General features: G+C 49.1%; 1 protein-coding gene across 1 annotated transcript in view; it reads right to left on the reverse strand.

The window, feature by feature from the left end:
- Positions 1-14,586, reverse strand: part of LOC147123836 (heat shock 70 kDa protein 12B-like) — an 85,085-nt gene that overhangs the window by 14,504 nt on the left and 55,995 nt on the right. Inside the window, exons 7-10 of the mRNA XM_085967373.1 lie at positions 12,672-12,843; positions 8,901-8,987; positions 7,641-7,745; positions 316-574 (exon numbers count right to left, since the gene is read on the reverse strand). Of these exons, the coding sequence (XP_085823499.1) occupies positions 316-574; positions 7,641-7,745; positions 8,901-8,987; positions 12,672-12,843 (623 nt within the window). The remainder of the gene's footprint in view (positions 1-315; positions 575-7,640; positions 7,746-8,900; positions 8,988-12,671; positions 12,844-14,586) is intronic.

The raw sequence follows: 14,586 nt of genomic DNA on the forward strand, positions 1-14,586 counted from the left end.
TCTAATCCCATTTTCCAGCATTTGGTCCATAGCCTTGTATGCAATGGCATTTCAAGTGCTCATCCAAATGCTTCTTGAATGTTGTGAGGGTTCCTGCCTCTACCACCCTTTCAGGCAGTGAGTTCCACATTCCAACCACCCTCTGGGTGAAAAAGTTCCTCCTCAAATCCCCTCTAAACCTCCTGCCCCTTACCTTGAATCTATGCTCCCTTGTTATTGACCCCCCTACTAAGGGGAAAAGTTCCTCTTTATCTACCCTATCTATGCCCCTCATCATTTTGTACACCTCAATCAGACCGTGTGATATTTTATTACCTGTTCTTTTTCAGCGCAGCCTCCACGCTCTGGCCTTTATACTTCTTGTAGAAGTCGATGAAGGAGAATGGTAAGGAGATGTTGAGAGGATTGACCCGTTTGGGAGAAGCTGTTCGTTTCCGAGCCTCAAAGGCAATCATCAGATCCACCCAGGCCGCAGGACGCTTGACCTTGAAGCACTCAATGTAATCGGTGCCAAAGATCTGACACAGCATCTTCTCAAAAGCAAGGTCCACCCCAACCGCACCGTATGGACCTCCTGCAGGAGATAGGACAGTTTGAGAAAGTTAGAAACCGAGGCGGCTTGAGCTAAGATGTCAGCCATGGTTCAGTGGGCAGCACTCTTGCCTCAGAGTCAGAAGGTCGTGGGTTCAAGCCCCACTCCAGAGACTTGAGCTCCATAATCTAGGCTGACACTTCAATGCTGCACTGTCGGAGGTGCCGGCTTTCGGGGAGACGTTAAACCGAGGTCCAGTTGGCTCTCTCAGGTGGACGTAAAAGGTCCCACGGCCATTATTTCAAAGAAGAGCAGGGGAGTTCTCCCCCGGTGTCCTGGACATTATCACTCTGCTTGTCCCACCCCCGCCCATCATATCCCAAGAGGGGCGGATGCAAGAACCGCACCCCCACCCCACCCCCCACCTTGCCCTACCCTCTCCCCCTCCCCTTCCCCACTGTAGGGTGTAGAAGTGATTTACTAGAGTGGTACCAGGAGTGAGGGACTTCAGTAATGTGGAGAAACTGCAGAAGCTGGGGTTGCTCTCCTTAGAGCAGAGAAGGTTAAGGGGAGATTTGATCAATGTGTTCAAAATCATGAGGGATTTTGATAGAGTAGGTCACAGATTTAAGGTAATTGGCAAAAGAACCAGAGGGGGAGCCAAGAAGAATTGTTTTTTACGCAGCGAGTTGTTGTGATCTGGAACGCGCTGCCTGAAAGGGCGGTGGAAGCAGATTCAATAGTAACTTTCAAAAGGGAATTGGATAAATACTTGAAAAGGAGAAATTTGCAGGGCTATTATAGAATCAGAAACTGACAGCACAGGAGGAGGCCATTCGGCCCGTCGTGCCTGTGCTAGCTCTGTGAAAGACCAGTCGTGCTCAGTCCCACAATCCCACATTTTGTCTGGAACCCTGTGAGTTCCCGATCCTCGAGAACCCGTCCAACGCCCCTTTAATATGATTGATGGAGTCAGCTTCCTCCAACTGTTCAGGTCGAGCGTTCCCGATCCCCACAACTCTCGGAGTGAAAACATTTCTCCTCGTCTCCCTCGAGATTTTAATGATTTTCAATCTGTGACCTCTGGTTATTGGCCCACTCGCCAGAGGGAAGAGTTTTTCTCTATTCACTCTATCAAAAACTGTCAACATCTTGAAAAACCTCTATGAGGACACCTCTTGACCTTCTCTGTTCCCAGGAGAACAGTCCGAACTTTTCCAACCTCTCCTCATAACTGAAGTCCCTCATCCCTGGTAACAGCCTGGGAAACCTCCTCTGTACCCTGTCTAAGGCCTTTACTGGGCCGGAGCGCTTCAGCTATGAAGAGAGACTGGGCAGGCTGGGGTTGTTTTCCTTAGAGCAGAGAAAGCTGAGGATGTTGCCTGGCCTGCTGAGTATTTCCAGCATTTTCTGCTGTTATTTCAGATTTCCAGCATCCGCAGTATTTTGCAATTATAAAGCTGAGGGGGGACCTGATTGAGGTGTACAAAATTATGAGGGGCCTAGATAGGGTAGATAGAAAGGAACTTTTCCCCTTAGTAGAGGGGTCAATAACCAGGGGGCATAGTTTCAAGGTAAGGGGCAGGAGGTTTTGAGGGGATTTGAGGAAAAACGTTTTCACCCAGAGGGTAGTTGGAATCTGGAACTCACTGCCTGAAAGGGTGTTAGAGGCAGGAACCCTCACAACATTCAAGAAGCATTTAGATGAGCACTTGAAACGCCATAGCATACAAGGCTACGGACCAAGTGCTGGAAAATGGGATTAGAATAGACAGGGCTTGATGGCCGGCACGGACACGATGGGCCGAAGAGTTATACTGTGCTGTATAACTCTATGACTCTATGACGATAACTCTATTTACATCTTTCCTGACGTGTGGGGCCCAGAATTGTCCTCAATACTCCAGCTGAGGCCCAACCAGTGATTTATAAAGTTCGAGCATGATCTCTTTGCTTTATATATTCCTCTACTTATAAACCCAAGCAACCCAAATGCTTTTTAACCACCTTATCAACTTGCCCCGCCACCTTTAAGGATTTGGGTGTATGGACACCAAGGTCTCTCTGCTCATCTACACTTATCAAAATCGTGCCAGTTACAGAATAATGTCTTTCCATATTAGCCCTCCCAAAGTGCACCACTTCACACTTTTCCGCATTGAGCTCCGTCCGCCGTGTTTCTGCCCATTTCACCATCCTGTCTGTCATCCTGAAGTCTACAACTATCCTCATCACTATCTACTACAGGAAACTCTCGATTTACCGGCACCCAAACCACCGGAAATCTCGGTTAACCGGCAAAATTCAGGAGTAGGTTCAGTTAAGTTTTTCTTCCTATTAGTGGCCGTTCCTGGATCTGTGGCTGTGTAATCGGGGATTCCTGCACTTGTTGCTAAGCAACAGGGACGCTTGGTCTGTGGCCAGGGTTCCTGCAGCTGTTGCTAAGCAACAGGGAAGCCTGGATTTGTTGCTGTGTACGGAGCTCTCGTACCTTTTAACTATAACTCTCTGTAATCTGGACTTTTTGATAAACCGGCACCACGCCGGTCCCGTCGATGCCGGATAAAAAAAGAGTTTCCTGTACTTTGCCAAGTTTCATATCACCTGCAAACTTTATAATGCTGCTCGCTACACCCGAGTCTAGGTATGTTTGTAAAAATTGCAAAGAGTAATGGGCCCAAAACTGACCCTTGGGGAACACCGCTGCAAACCACCTCCCGGTCTGAAAAACATCCATCCACCACCACCCTCTGCTTCCTGTCACTGAGTCAATTTCATATCCATACCGCCACTTTCCTCTTAATTCCATGGGCTTCCATCTCCTTAGCAAGCCTCCTGAGTGGCTATGGGGAAAGAGCAGGGAGAGTGGGTCTAATTGGACAGCTCTTTCAAAGAGCCGGCACAGGCTCGATGGGCCAAATGGCCTCCTTCTGTGCTGGATCATTCAATCATTCTATAAGCGCAGGGTTGCCGTACTGCCACCATACAACCAAACTGCCACAGGATGGCGCCAAAGCTTCCCAGAAACACCCCAACAGGAAGGAAGGCTCGGCCTTGCTTCCTGTTACTGGGCCTGTGCCAGATTCCAACAGCCTTGCAGCAACGTTAACAAAAAAAAACATTCAGCAAGCTTTTTATCTGTGTTTTTAAATACTTGAAACTCAAACAACAGGCTCACTGATGCAAAGTCACTCACGTCCTATCAGGAAGGGTACCGCACCCTGGTGGTTGTGGTGCTGGTCTAGCAACCCCAGAGGTCATGAGTTCAAATCCCACAATGGCAATTCCTGGCGTCATAGCATCTTACAGCACAGAAGGAGGCCATTTGTCCCATCGTGCCTCTCCTGGCTCTTTCAAAGAACTATCTCCCCATTGGTTCTTTTGCCAGTCGCGATAGTTGGAGGGAGTGCAGCGTAAGTTTACCAGAATCATACCCAGACTCCAAGGGTTAAGTTACGAGGAGAGATTACACAAATTAGGGTTGTATTCCCTAGAATTTAGAAGGTTAAGGGGTGATTTGATTGAAGTTTTCAAGATATTAAGGGGAACAGATCGGGTAGATAGAGAGAAACTATTTCCGCTGGTTGGGGATTCTAGGACTAGGGGGCACAGTCTAAAAATTAGAGCCAGACCTTTCAGGAGTGAAATTAGAAAACACTTCGACACACAGAGCTAGACGTCAAGCGGATGACTTCATCATGTTCTATCTGTGCTCGGTGTAAACCGAATTTCTTTAAGCCTCAACGAGCTCATCTTATAAAGGCTACTTCTCCTTTTGAACGTTTGAGTGTTGATTTTAAGGGACCTCTTCCTTCAACTACTCAAAACCGATATATATTTACTGTTGTGGATGAGTTTTCAAGGTTCCCTTTTGCTTTTCCTTGTGCAGATGTATCAGCTGCTACAGTTATTAAATGTTTGACTCAACTTTTTGTCATCTTTGGGATGCCTGCGTATATCCATTCGGATCAGGGAAGTTCTTTTATGTCTTCCCAGTTGAAGGAATACCTTCAGAGTCGGGGAATTTCTACTAGTAGAACTACCCCGTATAATCCCCAGGGTAATGGACAGTGCGAACGATACAATGGGGTGATCTGGAAGGCAGTTATGTTGGCGTTGACATCCCGGAACCTTAAGAATACACAGTGGGAAATGGTGCTGCCTGATGCCCTGCATTCCATTAGATCATTGCTTTCAACGGCTACTAATGTGACCCCCCATGAAAGGCTCTTTAACTATCCGCGGAGATCTACTACGGGATATTCGGTACCTTCATGGCTTACTATGCAGGGACCTGTGTTGCTTCGACGCCATGTTAGATTGTCAAAATATGACCCCTTGGTGGAGGAGGTGGAGCTGTTGGAGGCAAATTCCCAATATGCTCATATTCGATTCTAAGATGGGAAAGAAAGTACTGTTTCAATTAAAGACTTGGCTCCTTGTGGGGGCCAGCCCTCTTCTGAGGATATTAATAATGGTCATGATTCGGATAAGGTGGATGCTGTTACAGATACTACGAATATTTCCAATCCGATTGCAGATAATCATACTTCTATTAGTCAGCCTTTGGTAGATGTTTATGACCATCCCAGTTCATCTTCTGATGGGATTTCTAATCCGGAAACCGTTGAGAATCGGGATATGGATAGCCTTCCTGTTGAAGATACTTCTGTGCCTTCTGGTGTGGGAGGGCAAGGAATTTCACCAAGGTTAAGGTCGACACGAACAAGATATCCGGTCGACCGATTGAAAATGGACTTTTAAATTGATAATGTTTTAAAAATTGTTGAAATATTATAGTATATTGTTTTAGTTGAGAGATACTTAATACTTATGCGTAATGTTATTATTTGTTGTTGTTCATTTAGTATTGTGTTATGTAAACAGTTTTATTCTCGTGCATAGTTTAGTTGTAAATAATTAATTGTAAATTGTAAAAGTTATTAGGTTGGAGTATATTTTAAAAGGAGGGGTGAATGTGGTGATTATTCCTTGATTAGTAAAAGTATTGTGATTCGTTGTTTGTTAACTGCCTTGGGATATGTGTTGTAATCTCATTGGTAGTTGATGATCACATGATGTGTTGTGGCTACCTTAAATTCAGTCCTTTTCTAGCCTTAGTTGGGACTGGATGTAGGAAGATATGCTGCTAATTTTAAAGTTAATAAAGCCTAACTTTGGAAGGCAAATCTATTCTTTATTTCAGGGTGGTAGAAGTTTGGAACTCTCTTCCACAATCAGCAATTGATGCTAGATCAATTGTTAATTTTAAATCTGAGATTGATCGCTTTCTGTTAACCAAAGGTATTAAGGGATATGGGCCAAAGGCAGGTATATGGAGTTAGGTCACAGATCAGCCATGATCTCATTGAATGGCGGAACAGGCTCGAGGGGCTGAATGGCCTCCTCCTGTTCCTATGTTCCTATGGTGAATTCAGTAGATCTGGTGATTTGGGGGCTGGCGCCAGAATAAGTGATCACAAAAACTGCCGGATTGTTGTAAAAACCCAACTGGTTCACTAATGCCCCTCAGAAACACTCCTACCCGGTCTGGCCTACATGTGACTCCAGTCCCATACCGTGTGCATTCTCTTGTGGCCTAGCAAGCCCCAAACCCGCGACCTCTTCCACCTAGAAGGACAAGGGCAGCAGGCGCATGGGAACACCGCCACCTCCAAGTTCACTGGAGTTTAGAAGATTGAGAGGGGATCTCATCGAAACCTATAAAATTCTGTCAGGCCTGGACAGACTAGATGCAGGAAGGATGTTTCTGATGGCCGGGGAGTCCAGAACCAGGGGTCATAGTCTAAGGATAAGGGGTAAGCCATTTAGGACTGAAATGAGGAGGAATTTCTTCACCCAGAGAGTGGTGAACCTGTGGAATTCTCTGCCACAGAGGGCGGTGGAGGCCAGTTCATTAAGTATATTCAAGAAAGAGTTGGATATATTTCTTAAGGCTAAAGGGATCAAGGGATATGGGGAGAAGGCAGGGACAGGGTACTGAGTTTGGATGATCAGCCATGATCTCATTGAATGGCGGAGCAGGCTCGAAGGGCCGAATGGCCTACTCCTGCTCCTATCTTCTATGTTTCTATGTTTCCCCTCCAAGTCACACACCATCCTGACTTGGAAGTATATCGGACATTCTTTCATCGTCACTGGGTCAAAATCCTGGAACTCCCTCCCTAACAGCACCGTGGGAGTACCTTCACCACACGGACTGCAGCGGTTCAAGGCGGCGGCTCACCACCACCTTCTCAGGGGCAATTAGGGATGGGCAATAAATGCCGGCCTTGCCAGTGACGTCCACATCCCATAAACAAATAAAAAAAACAATTGCACTCAATTCAAAAGGGCCCAGTATGTTCTCAGGATAACTTGGGATGGGCAATAAATGTGACGTCCACATACCGAGAACAATTGAAGGAATACAAGCCCTGGGCTTGTTCCATGAGACAGGATGTGGAGGAGCTTTCAACTTTGTATCGTTAAAGAAAGTGGAATATCCAGTGAACATGGTGAGTGTCCATCTGAGAATATCCTAAACTGTGTCAGCTGTGGCTCAGTGGGTCTCTCTCTCTCTCTCGCCGGAGTCAGGAGGATTGTGGGTCCAAGTCCCACTCCAGAGACATGAGCACAAAATCCACGCTGACACTCCAGTGCGGTACTGAGGGAGTGCTGCACTGTCGGAGGTGCCGTCATTCGGATGAGACGTTAAACCGAGGCCCCGTCTGCTCTCTCAGGTGAACGTAAAAGATCCCACGGCCACTATTTCGAAGACGAGCAGGGGAGTTCTCCCCGGTGTCCTGGTCAATATTTATCCCTCAATTAACATCGCTAAAAACAGATTATCTGGTCATTATCACATTGCCGTTTGTGGGAGCTTGCTGTGCGCAAATTGGCTGCCGCGTTTCCCACATTACAACAGTGACTACACTTCAAAAGTACTTCATTGGATGTAGAAAAGTCTCTTTGTTATTTTAGCGTCAAAATCATTTAAAAATAAAAAGATGAATAAGAATAAAGAAACGAACAGTTCTCTGTCGAGTCTGTCCGGATCTCTCCGATCTCGCTTGCCACGGTTACAGACTGGGTTCAGGGCCTTCACCTGATGCTTTGTAGAGTTCCTTCAGTGTCCCCTGAGGCTGCTCGATCTGATGGACCGTGAGATCAATGGTCCCGCCCCCACAGTCTGCCACGATGTACCGGTCACCTGGGAGAGAGCGGAGAGACAGTGTTAAAGGCAACAACCGCTACTGTGTGTGTAGGAATCCGCGGAGCAGGAAGAGGCTGGGGGTACAGATAGAGAGGGTATTGGGGTAGAGAGAGAGAGAGTGATGGAGTACAGAGAGAGACAGGGTGGTGGGGTACAGAGAGAGAGAGAGAGTGATGGAGTACAGAGAGAGAGAGAGAGAGAGTGATGGAGTACAGAGAGAGAGGGTGGTGGGGTACACAGAGAGAGAGGTTCTGTCGAAGAAGCCTTGGCAAGTTGCTGCACTGCATCTTGTAGATGGTACACACTGCAGCCACGGTATGCCGGTGGTGGAGGGAGTGAATGTTTAAGTTGGTGGATGGGGTGCAAATCAAACGGGCTGCTCCGTCCTGGATGGTGTCGAGCTTCTTGAGTGTTGTTGCAGCTGCACTCATCCAGACAAGTGGAGAGTATTCCATCACACTCCTGACTTGTGCCTTGTAGATGGTGGAAAGGCTTTGGGGAGTCAGGAGGTGAGACACTCGCCACAGAATACCCAGCCTCTGACCTGTTCTTGTTGCCACAGTATTTATGTGGCTGGTCCAGTTAAGTTTCTGGTCAATGGTGATGCCCAGGATGTTGATGGTGGGGGATTCAGCGATGGTAATGCCGTTGAATGTCAAGGGGCAGTGGTTAGACTCTCTCTTGTTGGAGATAGTCATTGCCTGGCACTTGTGTGGCCCGAATGTTACCTGCCACTTATCAGCCCAAGCCTGAATGTCATCCGGGTATTGTTGCATGCGGGCATGGACTGCTTCATTATCTGAGGAGCTGTGAATGGCACTGAACACTGTGCAGTCATCAGCGAACATCCCCATTTCTGACCTTATGATGGAGTGAAGGTCTGTCCTGGAACCCCATTAACCCCGTTATCCTCTCTCTCTCGGTAGGATAGGCGTCCCCTCAGTTTGCAGGTGATGAGGGTCTGACAGGGATGGTCTCGAGACCACCACAGACCAGACCTCGACGGTTGGAGACCTCCAGCGATTCTCCGAGCTCAGGTGTGGGACTGGGGAAAGACAGTGTCAGAGAGAAGGGGTCCGCAGGCATGCAGAGCGCCCGCACCCCGCTCACAGCCGAGGAGAGGGGGGAGCAGCGAGGGAAGCTGGTCAGTACCTGTCTCCATCTCGGCCCACAGATCTCCCACTCCGGTCTCCAGCAGGAAGGTCCGACTATGCCTTGATCGCCGCAGCTGCTCCCGAGCTGTAATAGTCAGGGAAGAACTCAATCAAACGTCCGTTATTGAGAGACACGAAAACACCAGCAATCCAGAAAACCAGACAGAGACAGGAAACTCATCCCAATCCGAACGTGTGTGGTACAATTCCCTCAACGCTGTCCCATCAAACACTCCCAGGGCAGGTACAGCATGGGTTAGATACAGAGTATAGCTCCCTCTACACTGTCCCATCAAACGCTCCCAGGGCAGGTACATCACAGGTTAGATACAGAGTAAAGCTCCCTCTACACTGTCCCATCAAACACTCCCAGGGCAGGTACAGCACGGTTTAGATACAGAGCAAAGCTCCCTCTACACTGTCCCATCAAACACTCCCAGGGCAGGTACAGCGCGGGTTAGATACAGAGTAAAGCTCCCTCTACACTGTCCCATCAAACACACCCAGGGCAGGCACAGCACGGGTTAGATACAGAATAAAGCTCCCTCTACACTGACCCATCAAACACTCCCAGGGCAGGTACAGCACAGGTTAGATACAGAGTAAAGCTCCCTCTACACTGTCCCATCAAACACTCTCAGGGCAGGTACAGCACGGGTTAGATACAGAGTAAAGCTCCCTCTACACTGTCCCATCAAACACTCTCAGGGCAGGTACAGCACGGGTTAGATACAGAGTAAAGCTCCCTCTACACTGTTCCATCAAACACTCCCAGGGCAGGTACAGCACGGGTTAGATACAGAGTAAACCTCCCTCTACACTGTCCCATCAAACACTCCCAGGGCAGGTACAGCACGGGTTAGATACAGAGGAAACCTGAGGAGGGATTGAGGGATATGGTGAGGGGGGATTGAGGGATATGGTGAGGAGGGATTGAGGGATATGGTGAGGGGTATTGAGGGATATGGTGAGGAGGGATTGAGGGATATGGTGAGGAGGGATTGAGGGATATGGTGAGGAGGGATTGAGGGATATGGTGAGGGGGGATTGAGGGATATGGTGAGGGGGATTGAGGGATATGGTGAGGAGGGATTGAGGGATATGGTGAGGAGGGATTGAGGGATATGGTGAGGAGGGATTGAGGGATATGGTGAGGGGGGGTTGAAGGATTTGTTGGAGTTTAAATTTCTCACACTGGGATGGAGTTTGGAATCAGTGAGTGATGTGTGGGGGAGTGTGTTGACATGCTGTGCCAGGGGAGCAGGCTGCCTGGGATGAATGTTCAGTGACCCCACCTCCACTGACTCAGGAAGTCTGATAGTGGCATTTCCCTGACAACGCCTCCTGAGGGAATTTCCCGTTCAGTTGAAGATTTTTATTTTGGTCCCGGCCTATCAGGTGCCGCCTGTTAACTCCTGCTGATACAAATAGACCGGAGTCTAAATTTATCTCCAGGACAATTGCCGGACATTGCCCAGTGCAAGCTCGCTGGTCTCTGGTCACATCAACGGAATGACTGAGTCCAGGTCAACTCACAAACACAGACACAACCAGTGCTTAGATAATTATCAATGCATTACTGAAGGAGCACTGCACTGTCGGAGGGGCAGTACAGAGGGAGCGCCACACTGTCGGAGAGGCGGCACTGAGGGAGCACCGCACTGTCGGAGGGGCAGTACTGAGGGAGCGCCACACTGTCGGAGGGGCGGTACTGAGGGAGTGCTGCACTGTCGGAGGGGCAGTACGGAGGGAGCGCTGCACTGTCGGAGGGGCAGTACAGAGGGAGCGCTGCATTGTCCGAGGGGCAGTACTAAGGGAGCGCCGCACTGTCGGAGGGACAGTACTGAGGGAGCGCCGCACTGTCAGAGGGGCAGTACTGAGGGAGTGCTGCACTGTCGGAGGGGCGGTACAGAGGGAGCGCTGCACTGTCGGAGGTGCAGTACTGAGGGAGCGCCGCACTGTTGGAGGGGCAGTACTGAGGGAGCGCTGCACTGTCGGAGGGGCAGTACAGAGGGAGCGCTGCATTGTCCGAGGGGCAGTACTAAGGGAGCGCCGCACTGTCGGAGGGACAGTACTGAGGGAGCGCCGCACTGTCAGAGGGGCAGTACTGAGGGAGTGCTGCACTGTCGGAGGGGCGGTACAGAGGGAGCGCTGCACTGTCGGAGGTGCAGTACTGAGGGAGCGCCGCACTGTTGGAGGGGCAGTACTGAGGGAGCGCTGCACTGTCGGAGGGGCGGTACTGAGGGAGAGCCGCACTGTCAGAGGGACTGTGCTGAGGGAGCGCCGCACTGTCGGAGGGGCGGTACTGAGGGAGCGCCGCACTGTCGGAGGGACTGTACTGAAGGAGCGCCGCACTGTCGGAGGGGCGGTACTGAGGGAGCGCCGCACTGTCAGAGGGACTGTACTGAGGGAGTGCCGCACTGTCGGAGGGGCAGTACTGAGAAAAAGCAGATGATCTGGTCATTATTTGCTGTGGGATCTTGCTATGCTCAAATTGTCTGCTGCGTTTCCTACATTACAGCAGTGACTACAGTCCAATACTACTTCATTGGCTGTAAAGCCCTTTGAGACGTCCTGAGCTCATGAAAGGTGTTATAGAAAAGCAAGTCCTTCTTTCTTATTCCTTGGTGTACTGTAGGAACATCCGACTAAAGCAATACTTTTGAATAATCTCTGTTCAGTTCCATACCTCCCTCACCCAGAAAGTTTCTTTCCCGTGCTGTGGTACAGGATCCATGGGCACTGTCTACTCCCCAATCCCTCACATGAGGTGCCCAGTCAGTCCGTGTTTTTACCAGATCCAGACTCCATTGCCCCGCAGTTTCCCGGCCAGCCTCCAGCCTTCCATAAACTCCAGCTCTTCCAGAAATCAATCCCCCCACCGTCCCCTGTCCCGCGCGAAGGCCCATCACCATCGTCCTCACTGACCTACATTGGCTCCCATCCCACAACACGTGGAATTTTAAATCCTCGCCCTCCTGTTCGAATCCCTCCAGGGCCTCGCTCCCTCCCCATCTCTGTAACCAACTCCAGCCCTACATCCCTCCGAGAGCTCTGCGCTCCTCCAATTCTGACCTCGTGCGTATTTCCCCCCCCCCCCCTTCGCCCCTCCATTGACGGACGTGCATTCAGCCATCTTAGCCCATGGTCTCGAATCCTTCCTTAAATCCTGCCCCCTTTCTACTTTAAAAACTTCCTCAAATTCAATTTTTTTGACCCACCTTACAGTCACCTCTCTTATCCTCTCTCTCATGGCTCTGATTCTCCTACAGTTTGTCTGTGAAATATCTTTGGACCATTTTGTGTCATGGACTTTGGAGCAAAGGCGGAGAAATGCAGCTGAGGTCGCAGATCAGCCTCGATCCAATTGAATGGCGGAACAGGCCCGAGGGACTGAATGGCCTCCTCCTGTTCCTGTGTAACAGGCCCGAGGGGCTGAATGGCCTCCTCCTGTTCCTGTGTAACAGGCTCGAGGGGCTGAATGGCCTCCTGTTCCTGTGTAACAGAGTTGAGGGGCTGAATGGCCGCCTCCTGTTCCTGTGTAACAGGCTCGAGGGGCTGAATGGCCTCCTCCTGTTCCTGTGTAACAGGCTCGAGGGGCTGAATGGCCTCCTCCTGTTCCTGTGTAACAGGTTCGAGGGGCTGAATGGCCTAGTCATATTAGGGACTGAGCCACCTGTCCTGGTGCTGGGCTTTGAGTGTTGCTCTGAAACCGTTTAATAGTTTTAAAATCAACATGGCAGAGTACAGCAGAAAGAGATGCTCCGACCTTGCCTGAAGCTGGAGTTGATGGGATAGTCTGGGCCGTATCCATTGGCCACCTCCTTGCTGCTGAGGTCGATCAGTTGGTGCAGTCTGAGCTTTCGGCAATAGATGGACGCAGCCTCGGGTTCAAGCGCGATAAGGAGCTGCTCTGGGTATTCAGGAGAGGCTAAACCAGCCTGGCACAGGATAGACAGCGAGAGAGGGAGAGAGGCAACAAGGAGACAGACGTTGAGCCTCACCGCCGTTACTGAGTATCGCAGATACATTAGTTAGCAAATATCTAGAATCTATATTAAATAGCTCACCACTGCACACTCTGTCACTTTCTCCGTAATAAATCCCCATGTCCCACACTGTAATTCAACCCTCCACCCAGAGGTGGCACTTAACAACAAAGTGTATCACTTTAAAATAGGGTCTGATATCCCTCTGCTATCTCCTTAATGTCATTCCCTGATCTCTCTGCTCTGATATCGCTCTGATATCACCGTCAGATATCGCTCCCCATACTCTCCCTCTGACCGCTTTCACTCCCTGATATCTCTCCCTCTGATATCTCTCTCTCCCTCTCTCTCTCTCTCCCTCTGATATCTCTCTCTCTCACTCTCTCTCCCCCGGATATCTCTCTCTCCCCCTCTATCTCTCTCTCTCCCTCTGATATCTCTCTCTCTCTGATATCTCTCTCTCCCTCCCTCTATCTCTCTCTCTCCCTCTATCTCTCTCTCTCCCTGATATCTCTCTCTCTCCCTCTGATCTCTCAATTCAATTCAATTCAAATCGCTTTATTGGCATGACAAGGTACATCTTATGTTGCCAAAGCATCGAAAAACATTCATGGTTGTACACAAAATTACAGATCTATCCATACAGTGTATAAACAGATATATCCCTGAGTGTATAAATATACATTCAGATAATTTATATATACTCTTTTCTTATATTTAGTGGTTGTCCCTCTGTTTATGGCAAGCTGTAACATAGTGTGCCGCTAGTGTTACACAATTTCTCTCTTCCCCTAGTAGGTATGGGAGTTTTTGGTCGTCATTCAAATTTCTGAATTCCAGGCATATTTTTGTGAATTTTGGGTAGAAATTCTCCCTTATGCCCTGATATTTTCTACAAGCTGTGAGGAAGTGCATCTCTGTCTCCACCACTCCCTGACTGCAGTGAGAGCATATCCTGTCCTCTCTTGGTAGCCGGGTCTGCCTGTGTCTACCTTTTTCGATGGCCAGGCTATGTTCACTAAGTCTGTACATTGTCAAGGTTTTTCTCAGTTTGCTATCCTTTACCATGGTCAGGTATTCAGCCATGTTGTATTGTCTGTTTAGGGCCAAGTAGCAATTGAGTTTGCTTTGGGTTTTTGCTGTTTCTGCCCAATATGACAGATATTTTTCCTTTTGCTTAGCGACGATTGTGTTGGGTCGAATTCTTTGTGTTACGCTGTCACTGTCCTGGGGCTGGTTATTGTTAGTAGTGTTAGTAGTTACTTCACTGAGTCCCAGGACTAGTTGACTGAGGGTATTCTTCTTTATGGTCAGCTCTTGGCATTTCAGGGCGTCGTAGTGATAGCATTGGGGGTTGCTCATTTCTAGGTGATTCCAAAATTTGGTGGCTCTTTTTTGGATAGTGATTATTAATGGATATTGGCCTAGTTCTGCCCTGCATGCATTGTTTACTGTTTTCCTTTGAGTCCGGAGGATGCTTTTACAGAATTCTGCATGTAGGATCTCAATTGGGTGTTTGTCCCATTTTGCAAATTCTTGTTGTGTTAGCGGTCCCCACACCTCACTGCCATAGAGTCACTGATCTCTCTCTCTCTCCCTCTGATCTCTCTCTCGCTCCCTCTGATCTCTCTCTCTCTCCCTCTGATCTCTCTCTCTCTCCCTCTGGTCGCTCTCTCTCTCCCTCTGGTCTCTCTC

Source organism: Somniosus microcephalus, chromosome 2, assembly GCF_052327205.1.
Source record: "Somniosus microcephalus isolate GS21.2 chromosome 2, FLI_Smic_1.0, whole genome shotgun sequence".
NCBI lineage: Eukaryota > Metazoa > Chordata > Chondrichthyes > Squaliformes > Somniosidae > Somniosus > Somniosus microcephalus.